At 43.9% G+C, this 15,571-nt stretch overlaps 1 protein-coding gene across 2 annotated transcripts in view; it reads left to right on the forward strand.

Annotated features, from left to right (window-relative positions):
* LOC123941513 (desmoplakin) overlaps window positions 1-15,571 on the forward strand; it is a 43,840-nt gene that overhangs the window by 14,391 nt on the left and 13,878 nt on the right. For both annotated transcript variants that reach the window (XM_046004800.1, XM_046004799.1), the window contains exons 4-14: window positions 838-1,012; window positions 4,280-4,408; window positions 5,597-5,647; window positions 6,794-6,955; window positions 7,489-7,593; window positions 8,483-8,578; window positions 9,107-9,232; window positions 9,544-9,696; window positions 11,501-11,655; window positions 14,061-14,187; window positions 15,241-15,442. In XM_046004800.1, the coding sequence (XP_045860756.1) occupies window positions 838-1,012; window positions 4,280-4,408; window positions 5,597-5,647; window positions 6,794-6,955; window positions 7,489-7,593; window positions 8,483-8,578; window positions 9,107-9,232; window positions 9,544-9,696; window positions 11,501-11,655; window positions 14,061-14,187; window positions 15,241-15,442 (1,481 nt within the window). The remainder of the gene's footprint in view (window positions 1-837; window positions 1,013-4,279; window positions 4,409-5,596; window positions 5,648-6,793; window positions 6,956-7,488; window positions 7,594-8,482; window positions 8,579-9,106; window positions 9,233-9,543; window positions 9,697-11,500; window positions 11,656-14,060; window positions 14,188-15,240; window positions 15,443-15,571) is intronic.

The raw sequence follows: 15,571 nt of genomic DNA on the forward strand, positions 1-15,571 counted from the left end.
TGTAGGGGGAGGGCTCGCCTTGCTTGCTGTTCCGTAGCTACTGCGTACAAATGGTCTGTACTCACTGCCTCCATCTTACATAGCTGTCGTGAAAAGAATCAGACAGACCCGCCCAAAGGAGCCGGCTTGTGTTGAAGGGTTGAGTTGGTTACGCGATGTTCTCTGGACCTCCATCTGGGGAGTAGCAACGGCCTTCGGCACAGCATTTGACTTTCAAGGGTCCAATACCAAGTCAAGCTCAGTTTCATGTGTATGAAAATGAGACCTGGGGGCGCCTGTGTGACTCAGTGGGTTAAAGCCTCTGCCTTCAGCTCAGGTCATGATCTCAGGGTCCTGGGATCGAGCCCTGCATTGGGCTCTCTGCTCAGCAGGGAGCCTATTTCCCCCTCTCTCTCTGCCTGCCTCTCTGCCTACTTGTAATCTCTGTCAAAGAAACAAATAAAATATTAAAAAAAAAAAAAAAAAGAAAATGAGACCTGTAGAGTTGGAAAAGCAGTTTAAAGCAGAAACGGATAGTCTTGATTTTGTTGTCATGGTACCTGGGGCCCAGGATCGAGGCAAATTCCCAGGGTGAAATTTAGGGGGAAAGCAGGGGGTGCTACCAGGTTAGGCAAAGTCAGCTGCACTCTCTGTGATGTTTCAGGCTCTGCGCATCGCAAGAGTGAGGTTTTTATACGTGATTGAGATTTGAGTCAGGTGGTAAAGAGTTCTCCAAATCCAACATTTGTGACCTCCATCCTGGCAACAAAGGAGACTCAGAATGCGGGACGTTTGCCCAAAATTTGGGCTCCTAGGCTGTTTCCTTTCAACAGTGTGATTGTTTTCCTTTCTTTTCAGACTGCTGCAGCTCCAGGAGCAAATGCGAGCCCTTTATAAAGCCATCAGCGCCCCTCGAGTCCGGAGGGCCAGCTCCAAGGGTGGTGGAGGGTACACCTGTCAGAGTGGCTCTGGCTGGGATGAATTCACCAAGCGCCTCACCAGTGAATGTCTGGGGTGGATGAGGCAGCAGAGGGTAAGCACTTTCCTGATGAGGTTGGTTCTAGAATGTTCCAAGCCAGAGTGGGTCAGAGGTATAGAACGTGGCAGCCTCAGCCCCTGTGGTCTGGCCACAGAGTGGTCTGGGATTTCCGCCGGCAGCAGAAACTTGGTATTTTCCTCATCTATAATTTATTTGTAGTTTTTATTTTAGAGGAAAGAGAGAGCGGTGTGCACTCACAAGCAAGTGGGGGAGGGATAGAGGGAGAGAGAGAGATTGAGAATCCTAAGCAGGCTCCATGCTCTGTGTGGAGCCCAATGTGGGGCTCGGTCTCACAACCCTGAGATCATGACCTGAGCCAAAATCAAGAGTCAGATGCCACCCAGGTGCCCTGCCTCATGTACAATTTAAATCGAAGGCTTCTATTTTGAAATAAATAAAACTTAAGACTTTTTTTTTTCCCCTCTCTTGTGGCTTGGGGAAGGAGCCTCATGATTTTCTTGTCAAAACTTCTCTCACAGGTAAAATTTAATTAGTAGATTTTGAATGTCTAGCTCTTACGATTCACAACCTGAAAATGTGTTGGCCTTCATGCACCAAAAAACCTCATTGTTCTATTCATTGTTCTATCTGAATGGTAAGTGACCTCATCTGTGTTAGTGATAGGTACTTAAAAAAACACATTGTGGAGATGCATTTAACATGGTAAATCCGAGAGCTGGAAAGGGTAAAACCGGATATTCTGGCTTGGGTTCATCGGTTGCTTCCCTTATATTTTTGAGGTGTCGGTTGTTCTTGGGCAACCCTTACGGCACAGGTGTGGGAGGGGAGCGAAATAATGGCGACCGGAGTCTACGCTGAGCCTTTCCCCGCCACGGCGGTTTCTACAAAGTGTTTCCCCTGCTAATTATTGTTTTGTTGTTTTATGTGGTCATTATACCCTTTAATGAACAGGTGACATTAGAAATACGCCATAATCTCATCCCTGGGAATCGTATCACGCAAACCGCATGCCGATGAGCCACCCTTCTCTGGAGAAGGGGGATGTGTTAGGTTGATTAATTGGACAGACATTGTTTGTGGTGCCATGCGGTCATGGTCTTAAGAAGCATTGGTCTTACTGTTTGTCGTCGGCCCAGCTGAGCAGCGGTTCTCAAGTTTCTCAGCCACTCGAGATTTTGGGGATGTGTTCTTTCTTAAGTGGCTTTATGAATCTACACTTTCATTCATTCAGTTAGTTAAGCTTTCCCCCTCCGTGTTATAAAGACGGTGCAGCACTATCACAGAAGGTGGGGCTTCTAGAAGAGAAAAGTCCGTTGTAATCCCAGAAACCAGACTAGAGTCTTAGTTTTTAGATCCCCTTTTGATCTTTGAACACACATTTCTAGAACTCTCTATATGTACTGGCACCATACCAGAAAGTGAGTGTTCAGAAATTCTGAAAGTGGATAGTATTGACGAAAACATGGATACCCACACGCCACATTTCTGTCCAGGGCATGTGGGGTTAACTGCTGTTTGAGCTGTAATAAAGTCCCGAGCAGATAGGGCTGGGGGAGGGGTGGTGCTCCAGTCCCCTGAAAAGAAGGCTTGGCAGAGCTGATGGAGCTTGAACTACATGGTAAGTGATGTTAGGTGAGACCACCTTTGAACCAAATCACTTAGGAAACATCCAATCCCTTAATTTCTTCTTAGTCAGTATGACAGATGAAAGGACAGCTCATAATTGGTCATTTTCTGCACTCATGTTGGGTGTAGCTTCGTGACACTCCCTTGTTGTGAAGGCTCAGCATTTTTTAAGTTTTGGGAAATGGCATCCTCTCCTGGACTCAGTTTTGTGTCAGGTAGGGGAGTGTTTTTTTACTAGGTGCGATTCATGAGCGAAGCACTTCAGATCAGCTGGCCTCCAGGGTTTCAAGGGAACCAAAAGTTGTTCGATCACTTCCTGTCCTTCCTGTCCGTTTGCTCCTGAATTCTCTGGGGCCCTTTCCCTCTTATCCTTCTTCCCCCAAGCATAGCCGGCATTCTTTCTCACTCCCCCCAGGGACTGAGCGGCAGGCCGGCCAGCTGATAAGGGAGCAGTGTCCCTTGCCAGATCAGTCGGCAGTCACACATCTCCTGTGCCAGGCTTTTGTTTTGTTTCCCTGATTTGCGCTTCTGCGGATGGACGGGTCAGATACTGCACTCCTGGCTGGTAATGAGGGGCGGGCACGAGAGCCTGGTCATCTCATTAACTTCCCAAGTGCACTGGCCTGTTTCTGCTTTAAAGCCCCAGTGAGCCCAGGAAGAGAAAGGTCAAAGTCCTAGGTAACTTTCAGCAGTCTGGCTGAAATGGCTCCCCTCTCTGAAGGCTTGCCAAGTGTATTAGGACATGGATGTGGCTTAGAACAATGTGTGTTATGTTCTTGCCGCAATACCAGACTGGAATGTTTGCCCTTGGCATGTCTAAGAGATGACACAGGTGATTTGGAAATTTACATGAGCTCATGCAAAAGACAGATGAGCTGATAGGCTTGTGGAACAGAATGCTTGATTCTTATTATGGGGTGTTCTTAAATTCAAAGTAAGGGAGACTCAGACTGGAAAGGGAGTCAGATTTAATTTTTAAAGAGCTCACATAAACCCACCATCTTAATATTGCCAATGTTAATTGAAATGAGCTTTGAGTATGCTCTGTAGCAACTTCTCCTTGAAATGGGCTCTAGAGAGTTCGGCATCTTGAAAGATGATGGTAAACACTGGATTTAAAGAGTTGACAATTACAGGGACCAAAACAATTTAAAGGAATAAACAATGCAAAATAACGTTTAGGTGGGCTGTTTAGCTTGGGACATGATTAAGCTTAATGAACTATCTCACGGTTGAAGAAGACTGTGTATGGAAACTTCTGTCAGTAATTTCTAATGTGCCATACGTAGATATGCACACCTATTACACACCCATACACATACACACCACTTGTACACAGGTAGATTTTTTGTTTTCCCCCTCAGAGGACATGATCTAGCTTTCAGGAATCTCGTTCCTCCATCATCTCTCCTCAGCCGTGTTGAGCTGGGGTTCAACAAGTTCGGGGAAGTATTGGGCCAACCCCATTCTCTGTTTCAGAGTGCCAGTCCTTTACACAATTTTTTTTTTTTGGTTTCAAAAATACTGAATATACACATGCTCAGTTTTATCGGAATGGATGCTATGTATGTCCCTTGGTGCTCTGACCCCTGATGCGGGGGGGGAGGGGGCGGGCGTAGGGTGAGTCGGATGCAAAGCATCGGGCATGAAGGCACCCTCTCTTTCCCCGGGCAGGCGGAGATGGACATGGTGGCCTGGGGCGTGGACCTGGCCTCCGTGGAGCAGCACATCGACAGCCACAGGAGCATCCACAACACCATCGGGGACTACCGCTGGCAACTGGACAAGATCAAAGCCGACCTGGTACTTGGAGATGTTTCAGTAGTCGAGTCTTGGAAAAGCATACCGAAGCATTGTGCCGTTCCTCAATCCTGGGCATTTTTGGCTGAGACATTAGCCTAAGATTTCTCCCCCAATGGACTGGAAATTTCTAAAAATCCCATTTCATAAATGGGGAAGTGGGCTCGGGTAGACCTAGTAGAGATTGTGTTAATGCTTAAGGAAGACGTAAGCGAAAGGCAAAGGGCGTACCCACATGATTTTGTGCATGGTTTGTAGATAAGTGTTTTTGAGGTGGGGGGGATGGTGGGGTTTTTTGTTGTTTTCAGCAAGCAGAGCATCTCTTCAAATAGAGTAGAGCAATTGTAGAGTGTTGTGGGCTTGGCAAATCCTTTCCTACGTGTCTCTTCCCGACAGTCTTCCTTGAAGCAGGGTCAAGAATTGCATCATGAAATAATCACCTGTTTTTTTTTTTATTATTTTTTTAAAAGAATTTATTTATTTATTTATTTATTTATTTGTCCCAGAGCGAGAGAGAGAGAGAGAGAGAGAGCGTGCACAAGGAGGCAAAGGCAGAGAGAGAAGTAGGCTCCCTGCCAAGCAAGGAGCCCGTATGCGGGACTCGATCCCAGGACTCTGGGATCATGACCTTAAGCCAAAGGCAGTGGTTAACTGACTGAGCCACCCAGGTGTCCCCCCCCCCTTTTTTTTTTTTTTTTTTTTTACAGTTTTTAAAATCACCTGGTTTTTAGTGCCCGGTTCCCACCCAGGTCTCCATGCTTTTAAATCCCTCTTTTTTTTTTTTTTTTTACTTTGACCAGAGATACTCATCCTCACTTGTACTGCCTTTTTTCTCCCCTTACTCTTGTCCCTAAGTCTCTGACCAAATTTCTCCCTCTTTTCTCTAAGATCTGGGGAGTTCTAAATTATATTGTGAAACTTAACATTTTTAAACAAGTGAGTCCTCCAGTGACAGTGATCGGCCCTTTACTTCGTGGAGATGGTGTCACCAGGCCAGCGCGGGGAGAGGGTTGCCTTCAAGTCCAACCGGGAAAAGGTCCCTGTGGGTAAAACTTTCTATAGAGCAAACACTGCTTTTTACCGAGTGATCCGAAGTCATTGTCTGACAAAAGGGAGGTTCAGAAGGGCTGCTGTTGGTATACACACCCACAAGGGGAATTAAATAATTACTCGCTGTTTGTTTCCTTCTAGCGTGAGAAATCTGCCATCTACCAGTTGGAGGAGGAGTATGAAAACCTGCTGGTAAGTCTCTGTGTTCAGTCTGGTTCCGTTCCATTAAAGTGGAGCCCGCCCGGGCGAGAGGAACCTGACGGCCGTGGGAGTGTCTGGGAGGATACGCATGGCGCCTAGAGATGCTACTTGCAGGTGTCCTGGCCGGTTCCCTTTAGAAGTGAGTGTTAGAAGACTTTTCTGAAGACAGTGCCCGGTGCTGTTCTGTCGTAAATTGAGAGTCACATAGATAGCGCCTGTTTTAAGTACTTAAAGAAATAAAGCTTTCCACTTGTGACATGCAGCCTTTTTTGAAGTATTTTTGTTTAAAAATAAGACTCATTTTCCCCAGAGAGGGGTTTCTTAGACCATCATCACCATTTTATGACAAAGTGGGAATCAATTCACTGGTCTGGTAAGAAGAAGAGCTATTGTCTTTTTTTTTTTTTGCCTATTTGTGTCACCTTCACCTTTTCAGTATTTCCTAGTTGGTAGTGATCCTTTGTATTGATTGATTGATTTTAAAGATTTATTTATTTTTTGAGAGAGAGAGAGAGCGCGCGCACGAGTCAGGGGAAAGGCGGGGGGAGAGGGAGAGAGAGAGAAGCCTCAAGGGGGTTCCCTGCTGAATGCAGAGCCTGATGAGGGACTTGATCCCAGGACCCCGAGATCATGACCCCAGCTGAAATCAAGAGTGAGACACTCAACGGACACAGCCGCCCAGGTGCCCTGGCGGTGATCCTTTTTAAATAGTGTAACTAGCAGTGACACAAGTGTCCTATTAGGTCTGGCTGTGACTGACGGTCCCTTGAATTTTGGGGGTGCGGAAGAGGGCAGAAAAAGCTTGATTTATCTTTTTAAGATTCGAATTTTCCCTTTGTAATCTGAAACTAATTATTGAATCCAAACCTCAGTGTCTGGGTCAAGATCCTTCTGAATTAGGCTCTTCCAATAATCTAAAATTGCTCCCTTGTTCGTCGTAAGTGTAGATGGGTCTTTTTTACGTACTAGGCAGTCACTGAACGTTTTATTGGTTCATGTGATTTAATTGATTGATTGATCGATTAATTAATTATTTTTTGGCAAAAGGGACCACACAGACCAATCTCTGGAATCTGCAGAGAACCCCATTAACGTGCCTGCTGTCACCCTAACACTGCTTTTGAACTTGCTGTGCAGAAAGCGTCCTTCGAGAGGATGGATCACCTGCGGCAGCTGCAGAACATCATCCAGGCCACGTCCCGAGAGATCATGTGGATCAATGACTGCGAGGAGGAGGAGCTTCTGTACGACTGGAGTGACCGCAACACTAACATCGCCCAGAAGCAGGAGGCCTTCTCTGTAAGCTCGCCTTCCCGGCCGTCGACATGAGGCTCTTGCCTGGGGATGGATGGGGATGAACTTAATCAGCTACTTGGAATCCAGCCTCTGCTGAAGTGGTCGCGGAGAACCGTTCCTTTCTGGAAGCTTTTCAGGGACTCTAGAGAGGCGGTGCATTGCTTAACATCCCGGAAGCCCGTAGAGAGGGTCATCAGGCATTCTGATATCCCAGAGTGTGGGGAGCACAGTAGGATGGGGGATTAGAACCTAGAATTAGAAAATCCCCGCGTTACTTGTATCCCACACAGATATTTTATCTGTGTGGATTTGGGCCAGAAATGTCACCAGTGTGCCCTCTGCCATGTACTGGATGACCTCAGACATTCTCTTTGGTCTTAAAGATGCTATGATTCTGGAGGAAATCCTAACATGATTCTTTGAGCTGCTCATTTCCACAGTGCAGTTTTGAGTTCTAACTTCCTTTGAATACGGCAGAAATGCTGGAAGGCCAATGGTGACTTGCTCTGAAGGGTCGGTTTTTCTCTCATTTACAGATACGCATGAGCCAACTGGAGGTTAAGGAAAAAGAGCTCAATAAGCTTAAACAAGAAAGTGACCAGCTTGTTCTCAATCAGCATCCGGCTTCAGACAAAATTGAGGTAGGCTTCATGTGATTTATATTTTTTATTAGAGAAAAAAAGGGAACTTTTGGTAAAGACTATCTAGATGAATGATTCTTATCTATCATAAAGCCATGATGAGTTTATTTTACATATTTTGGGATCAACACCCTAGACCGGTGGTTGGCAAGCTTTTCTGGAAAGGACCAAATAGTACCCATTTTAGGTTTGCAGACCACTTGGTTTCTGTTGAAATTACGTGACTCTGTCATTATAGTGTGAAAGCAACCATAACAATAGGTAAGTGAAGGAGCATGGCTGTGTTCCAATAAAACTTTATTTATAAATGCAGGCAGTGGGCCAGATGTGGCCCTGGGGCTGTGGCTTGCTGACCTCTGCCCTGCAGAGGCTGCCATCTGTGGGCTTTGTTCAAGGCTGACATTAGCTGGTGTGACATCAACTGGTATGGCCATACTGGTTGTTAAAGAACAAAACGAAGGGTTTTCCTATCAGTTGATGAGAGTCACTGCCTCAAGACCCTTAAGCCCTCTGAACGGGTTCCTCAGATGTGCCTATCGTCTAGCAGCATTATAGGGACAGGGTGCCCTGGAGCAGCCCTGTGACAGTTCTGCCTCTAGTGTCTGCTCTAATTCTGATTGGTCAGTAGCTGTGCTGTTCCAGTGAGTATTTTGACCAATACTCCTGATGGTATCTATTTGCTAAAACTGGTTTTTAAGTTGAATCGCTACCATACCATGAGTTTCCTGTTGGGAGGTTCTGTTTTCACTCTTTAGAAAAACATTTGCTTGAGTGGGTATTCGATAAAGAAATGTTCTGTAGCTTTCACTGGGGGTCACATACCTGTGAAAGGACGGATGTCCTTATATGCCTGAGCGGTGACGTGACAGCGGACGTTTTCTTGCTTCAGGCCTATATGGATACTCTTCAGACTCAGTGGAGCTGGATTCTTCAGATCACCAAGTGCATTGATGTTCACCTCAAAGAGAATGCTGCCTACTTTCAGGTTTTTATGCTTAGTTGTAATTTACTTGTCGTTTAGGTCCTAATACCTTATGTTTTGGGATATATTTTGTAAAAGCACCAAAAATAACCTTCGAAATATTTTACAAATACCACTTATTGGCTTTCAGTTTAGAGGAGCGTAGATTGGTGACCTGGGCACCCGTCGCTCAGACGCCTCTTACTGTCACGTGACTTAATACCGTTTCTTTAGCCACCTGTTAACTAGACCCCAGAAAGGTAGTCTTTGACCTGGAAATACTGGAAATACTGGATGCTGCTGCTTACTGAGAGCCTTTTCATGAACACGCGATCACGCTCATCTTTATTTATTTATTTTTCTCAAGATTTTACTTATTTACTTGACTGAGAGACATAGCAAGAGAAGGAAAACAAGCAGGGAGCGTGGGAGAGGGAGAAGCAGGCTTCCCGATGAGCAGGGAGCCTTAGGTGGGGCTCGAGCCCAGGACCCTGGGATCATGACCTGAGCCGAAGGCAGACGCTTAATGACTGTCCTGTTCATCTTCAACAGTTCTTTGAAGAGGCCCAGTCAACCGAAGCCTACCTGAAAGGCCTTCAGGACTCCATCAGAAAGAAGTACCCCTGTGACAAGAACATGCCCCTGCAGCGCCTGCTGGACCAGATCAAGGAGCTGGAGGTACCATCGCTGAATGAAAACAGAGAGAATACTGATTACTTGATGTGGAAGTTCCTTTGGGAAAAATCGTACTTCAAATGCTAGCCCCACAATGACTTTCTCTCCTGCCCACTTACTTCATGGCTCTGTAGCTTCCGAAGTGGCTGAAAGTCCCTGCAGAGGGGGTAGTTTGTGGCTTTTTGGAGCTCATGCCACTCTAACAATGTCTCATCTGTCGTGTCGTAGCAGCCAGGCTGACGTCCCTTGCAGGGCTCCTGTGACATTCACAGCATATCGGCGTGATGAAAATATGATCTTATTTGCAATTGCAGAAAGAACGAGAGAAAATCCTCGAATACAAGCGTCAGGTACAGAACTTGGTCAACAAGTCCAAGAAGATCGTGCAGCTGAAACCACGGAACCCGGACTATAGGAGCAACAAACCCATTATTCTCAGGGCTCTCTGTGACTACAAACAAGACCAGGTGGGCACCATTATTTGGGGGGTGAAGCCCAAGTTTTTCCCCTTTCTTTACAGTGAGAGTTTTGCCAATAGAGGGAGGAGAGTTCAATCCAGATTTCAGTGAGCAGCACAGTAAATATCTTTCTTTCATACACAAAGCGGCAAGCTGTGGAAATGCAGCAACTCTGTTCAGAGTCCTTAGCAGAGTCTTTAAGAATTAGGATAGCGAGTATTTATGGGCTATTTTATTTTATTTTTAATTAAAAAAAATTTTTTTTGGTAAAGATTTTATTTCTTTGAAAAACCAGAGGGAGCAGAAGTGGGAGGAGGGGTGGGGGTGTGGAACAGACTCCCCGCTGAGCAGGGAGCCCCACGAGTTGGGGGGAAGCTTCCCAGGTCCCTGGGATCGTGACCTGAGCCTAAGGCAGATGCTTAACTGACTGAGCCACCCAGGCGCCCCTCGACTATTCATTTTATGTCTTAATACTTCTCTTCTTCTAATACACAAAACTTTATCTGTGAGTACCCTTTAAATCTTAAGTTCTAAAATCTTTAAGTTTCTTGAAAACTCTTTAAATTTCTGGACATAAAAGAAATGAGAGATATGACCATTATGCTGTAGGGGAAGTGACTATCATTGCAGATTTTCTGTCGTCACGAACACATCAATTCTGTGGGCTCTGCGCAACCTACAAGCATCTATATGGAACGATGACTTGGTTTTACTATTTGTGTAATTCCCACAGCTCTGATTTCTTTCTTTCTTTTTTTTTTTTTAAGATTTTACTTATTTATTTGACAGACAGAGATCACAAGTAGGCAGAGAGGCAGGCAGAGAGAGAGAAGGAAGCAGGCTCCCTGCTGAGCAGAGAGCCCGATGCAGGACTCGATCCCAGGATCCTGGGATCATGACCTGAGCAGAAGGCAAAAGTTTTAACCCACTGAGCCACCCAGGTGCCCCCACAGCTCTGATTTCTTATATAAGAATTACGGAGGGTTTAAGAAACATAATCAGTTGCTTAGATGAGTGTTGTAAAACAGTGGAGTTTATTCTGGCAGGAAGAAATATTTTAAGAACTTGCATGGAGAGGAGAAGTTGAAATAGAGGTTGAAATACGTAAATATCAAGCTCGTTACATTTTACCAGTGAGGATAGTTGTCATATTCAAAGTGTACCCCTTTCAAGAAGCCAGGGAGTTAATTTAGAAAGTGAGGTGTTCCGATGGTGGAGTTAATTTTGAAAGTTGTTTTTCTGGGGACCTGATGCCAGAATTTTTTGTTTTTACTTCTAAATTTTAAGAGAGAGTATACGCACTAAGTGAGTCCCACATCGTAGATCTAATATGTAAAATATGAACTCACAAAAATAGGAAAGCCATGGGGTGAGTTTTTGCTTTACAAAAGAATTTCTCACTTTATTAATGGATTCTCTGGGCTTTCTTTGGAAAGTTACTTTTCCTAAATCACTATAGACAGCTTTTAGGCTCTTGTGCATTATTTAATGCATCAGTATTGTTGGAATGTATAAAGATCATCTTCATTTAAAGAAAAATAATCAGGGCCACCTGGGTGGCTCAGTCAGTTAAGCATCTGACTCTTGATTTCAGCCTGGGTCTTGATCTCACTGTTGTGAGTTCAAGCCCCACGCTGGGCTCCATGCTGGGCGTGGAGCCTATTTAAAAAAAAATAAAACAGAATAAAGAAAAATAATAAGGTAGAAGCTCAAATGGATTGCACAGTTTTATCTTTAGTTCTCTCTTTGAGAAAAAAAGATAACTATGTGTACTCATGAGTAAAGCCAAAACACGGGGCCGCTTGCCTTACAGAAAATCGTGCACAAAGGGGATGAGTGCATCCTGAAGGACAATAATGAGCGCAGCAAGTGGTATGTGACGGGTCCTGGAGGCGTGGACATGCTCGTCCCTTCCGTTGGTCTGATTATCCCTCCTCCAAACCCTCTGGCCATAGACCTCTCCTGCAAGTAAGTTGTTGAAGTTTCTGGTAGCCACAACATGAATGTGAGTTTGGAAAAATAGGGCAAGCGCTTGTACAAGGAACACAGACATGCCCTTTTTCACAAAAATCCCCTCCCTGGAAAAAAAGGAGGTTCAGGAAGGTCCCTTGCATTGTCATGCAACTTTATGTTGAAGAATTATAGTTTTTATTGGAAGGTAAAAGAGAATGTCTGACTGTATGGGGGCTGGAGGAATCATTTTTTTTTAAATACTGAATATTTAATAAGTAAATATTAAACAATACAGTACTGCCCAAGCAGTGGGCCAAATTAGAAATCAAACAGCAAACCAAAATATGTCTCAAAACAAAAGAAAAGCTCCACAATATTCCAAAACCTATGAGATGCAGCAAAAGGAGATATAATAGTAAAATTTATCTATAAATGCTGGTATTAAGAAAAAAAGTTCAAATAAACAACATTATACCACAGGGAACTAGAAAAAGAAGAAACTTAGCTGAAATTTAGTAGAGGAAGGAAAGAACAAAGAAAAACAGAAATAAATAAAAGACTAGAATAAACAATAACATAATATTGAAAGTTTATGATCAGGTTTTCTAAAAAGAGAAACAAAATTAGCAGTACTCTAACTGCAGTAGCTAAGGGGAAAAAAGAGAAGACTCAAAAATCAAAATTAGAAATGGAAGAGAAAACAGTATAAAAATTAATTACAGAAATATGTAGTATGATTAACAGATTATTGTAAAGAATTATATACTAACAGATAACTTAAGGAAAAAAACCCAGATAATTCCTAAAAATGCACAAGTTACCAAGAGTGAATCATGAATCTTGAATCCAAGTAATAGGAAATTTTCTTAGACCAATAACAAGAATGAAAGCTGAATTAGGAATCAAAAATCTCCCAGCACAGAAAAGCTCAAACATGGTTTCATTGGTGAATTCTACCAAACATTTAAAAAATATAATTAATGACAATCTTTATCAAGATCTTAGAAATAATGGAATAGAGGAAACAGATTCAAAATCATTCCATGAGGACCTTACGACTCTGACCAAAGCAGGATAAAAATAATATAAGAACAAAACAGTCTAGTTTGTCCCATATAAGTATTGCTACTCTGACTTTCTTTTGAAATTTACATAATAAATGTTTTTTATTTGCATAATGTTTCTCTACCTCCTCACTTTCAATCTGCAGGTGTCTTTCAGTCTAAAATGAGTCTCTTGTAGGAAGCATATAAATGGGTCTCTTTTTTTTAATCCATTCTGACACCCTGTGTCTTTTGATTGGAACTTTTAGTCTGTTTACAGTCAGGGTAATTATTGATAGATATGTATTTATTGCCATTTTATTCCTTGTTTTGTCATTGTTTCTGGAGATGTTCTCAGATTTTTTCTTGCATTTGTGGCTTTTTGTCTTTGTGCACAAAGGGTCTCCTTTAATATTTCCTGCAGGTCTGGGTTAGTGGTCATGAACTCCTTTAGTTTTTGTCTGGGAAACTCTTTATCTCTCCTATTCTGAATGATAGCCTTGCTGGATAGAATATTCTTGGCTGCAGATTTTTCCTATTCAGCACTTTCACTATATCATGTCACTCCCTTCTGGCTTGCCAAGTTTCTGTTGAGAAATCTCCAGCTAACCTTACAGGTTTTCCTTTGTAAGTTAAGGACTTCTTTGTCTTGCTGCTTTTAAGACTTTTTTCTTTCTCACTAAATTTTACGAATTTAATTACAATATGTCTTGGTGTTGGTCTGTTTTTGTTGATTTTGGTGGGAGTTCTCTGTGCCTCCTAGATCTGGATGTCTGTGAGGAAACAATTCCTACCATGTATCTTGAAGGCATTGTTTCAAAGTTCTTCTTCCATTCTTAGAATATCACTAATTTTGCAGATAGCCACAAATATAAAATGCCCTTCATTTTAATACCTGCTCATCAACAAGGAAGTAGAGCATTCATTGTACAGATTGTCCATGGCAGATTCTTGTTTACCTTTTATCATGGAAATCCTCAGCCATACACGGAATAGGGAGGGTAGCAAAATGAGCCCACATGCTCACTTCCAAGCTGCAGTAGCCATCAGGATCCCATGACCAGTCACCCTGCATGGTGTTAGACCTCTGTCAATTAAAAAGTTGCTGACAAACAACACGAGAACAAAGACATGTATATTGTGACCCAAAGTGCATCATCTCTACTAATGTAGATCATCGAGAATGAGCTTTGGGGAAGTAGTTTAGTCCAGATCCATTTAAATGTTGAGTGTTTAAAAAATGAACATTTGCCCATTACTCTGTTTTATTCTTGTTGTAGTTTTCTATGCAGTGTGTAAGCATGGCAGGGTTTCCCGTTTGGGTCAGGGTTTGAAAGCTGGGCTCCAGCGTGTTTTCTTTCCCCTTGTGCCTTCTAGGATTGAGCAGTACTACGAGGCCATCTTGGCTCTGTGGAACCAGCTGTACATCAACATGAAGAGCCTGGTGTCCTGGCACTACTGCATGATAGACATCGAGAAAATCAGGGCCATGACCATCGCCAAGGTACATCCTTAGGACCATTCAGGCTGCCAGGAGGGGGCACCACACTGTTGCCCAGGGTGCTTGTTCCTGCCAGACACACTGTCTAGCAGTGCAGCTGAGGCTTTGGTATTTCATCTGGAGAGTTAGCTCAGTCTGCCTGAGTGGTTAGGGTCCATCCCACATAGAATGGGAGGGAGTCACACGCAGCCGGCTCTGGTACAGACGGAAGTACAAATTAAAGTTGCCCGGCAAGACAAAAGGGCCCATGGAAAAGGCCTGAGGTCCTATAATACCCTGGATCTGATTCTCCTTTGAAGTAATTGAAAGCTAGGTCATAGATTATTAACTGGATATCTCAGAAGTGAAAGGTGGGATAGAATTCTCGGAATAACACCCAAAACATTAGTTCTGTAGACCAGTGGTTTTTGAGTTGTGGCCTGAGGAATCCCAGCTTCAGGGGGGTCCTCTAGGGATGACAGGGCCAGCAGAGAGGAGAGAGGCACAGAATGGATAAGTCTGGTGGGCTCCCCCCCTCCTCCCCCCTTCCTCTGTTTTCAATCAGTGCAGCTTTGCTGGAACCTGCTTTAGATTTGCAACTTCTCAGTAATATTTCCTGTGATGAATAAAATTCTGTCTGTAGCTCTTAGGAGCAATCTTGGAGTCCTCAAGGTCTATATGTGTGTGTGTGTGTGTGTGTGTATAAAATATATAAAAAAATATATAATTATATATATATATTATATATACATATTTACTTATTTATTTGAGAGAGAGAGAGAGCGCGCGCGCGCGCACTAGAGGGGGAAGGGGCAGAGGGAGAGGGAATCTCAGGCAGACTCCGCACAGAGCCTGATGTGGGATTCGATCTCACAAGCTTGAGATCGTGACCTGAGCGGAAACCAAGAGTCAGATGCTTAACCGACTATGCCACCGAGGTGCCCCAAAGACCTTTTGTATCCTAATGGGCCTCTGACAAGTATTGCCTTAAGGCCCCTCTAGCACAGGGCATTTTCTGGCACTCTTCTTGGTCACGGCCTGGGGACGATCCAACACTCCTGCCTGGTTTACTTCCAGCTAAAAACCATGCGGCAAGAAGATTACATGAAGACAATATCTGACCTTGAGCTGCATTACCAAGAGTTCATCAGAAACAGCCAGGGCTCAGAGATGTTTGGAGATGATGACAAGCGGAAAATGCAGTCTCAGTTCACGGACGCCCAGAAGCACTACCAGACCCTGGTCATCCAGCTCCCCGGCCACCCCCAGCACCAGACAGGTTTGGGGCATCTTTTTCTTTGTATCAACCACACACACAGCTCCAACAGAAAGTATTTTGCGTACAACTAGTTTCAGAATCCCTTCTTCAGAAAATAACCTATCTAAAGTCACCTATACTCTAAATATT

Source organism: Meles meles, chromosome 5 (assembly GCF_922984935.1).
Source record: "Meles meles chromosome 5, mMelMel3.1 paternal haplotype, whole genome shotgun sequence".
In the NCBI taxonomy this organism is placed as follows: domain Eukaryota; kingdom Metazoa; phylum Chordata; class Mammalia; order Carnivora; family Mustelidae; genus Meles; species Meles meles.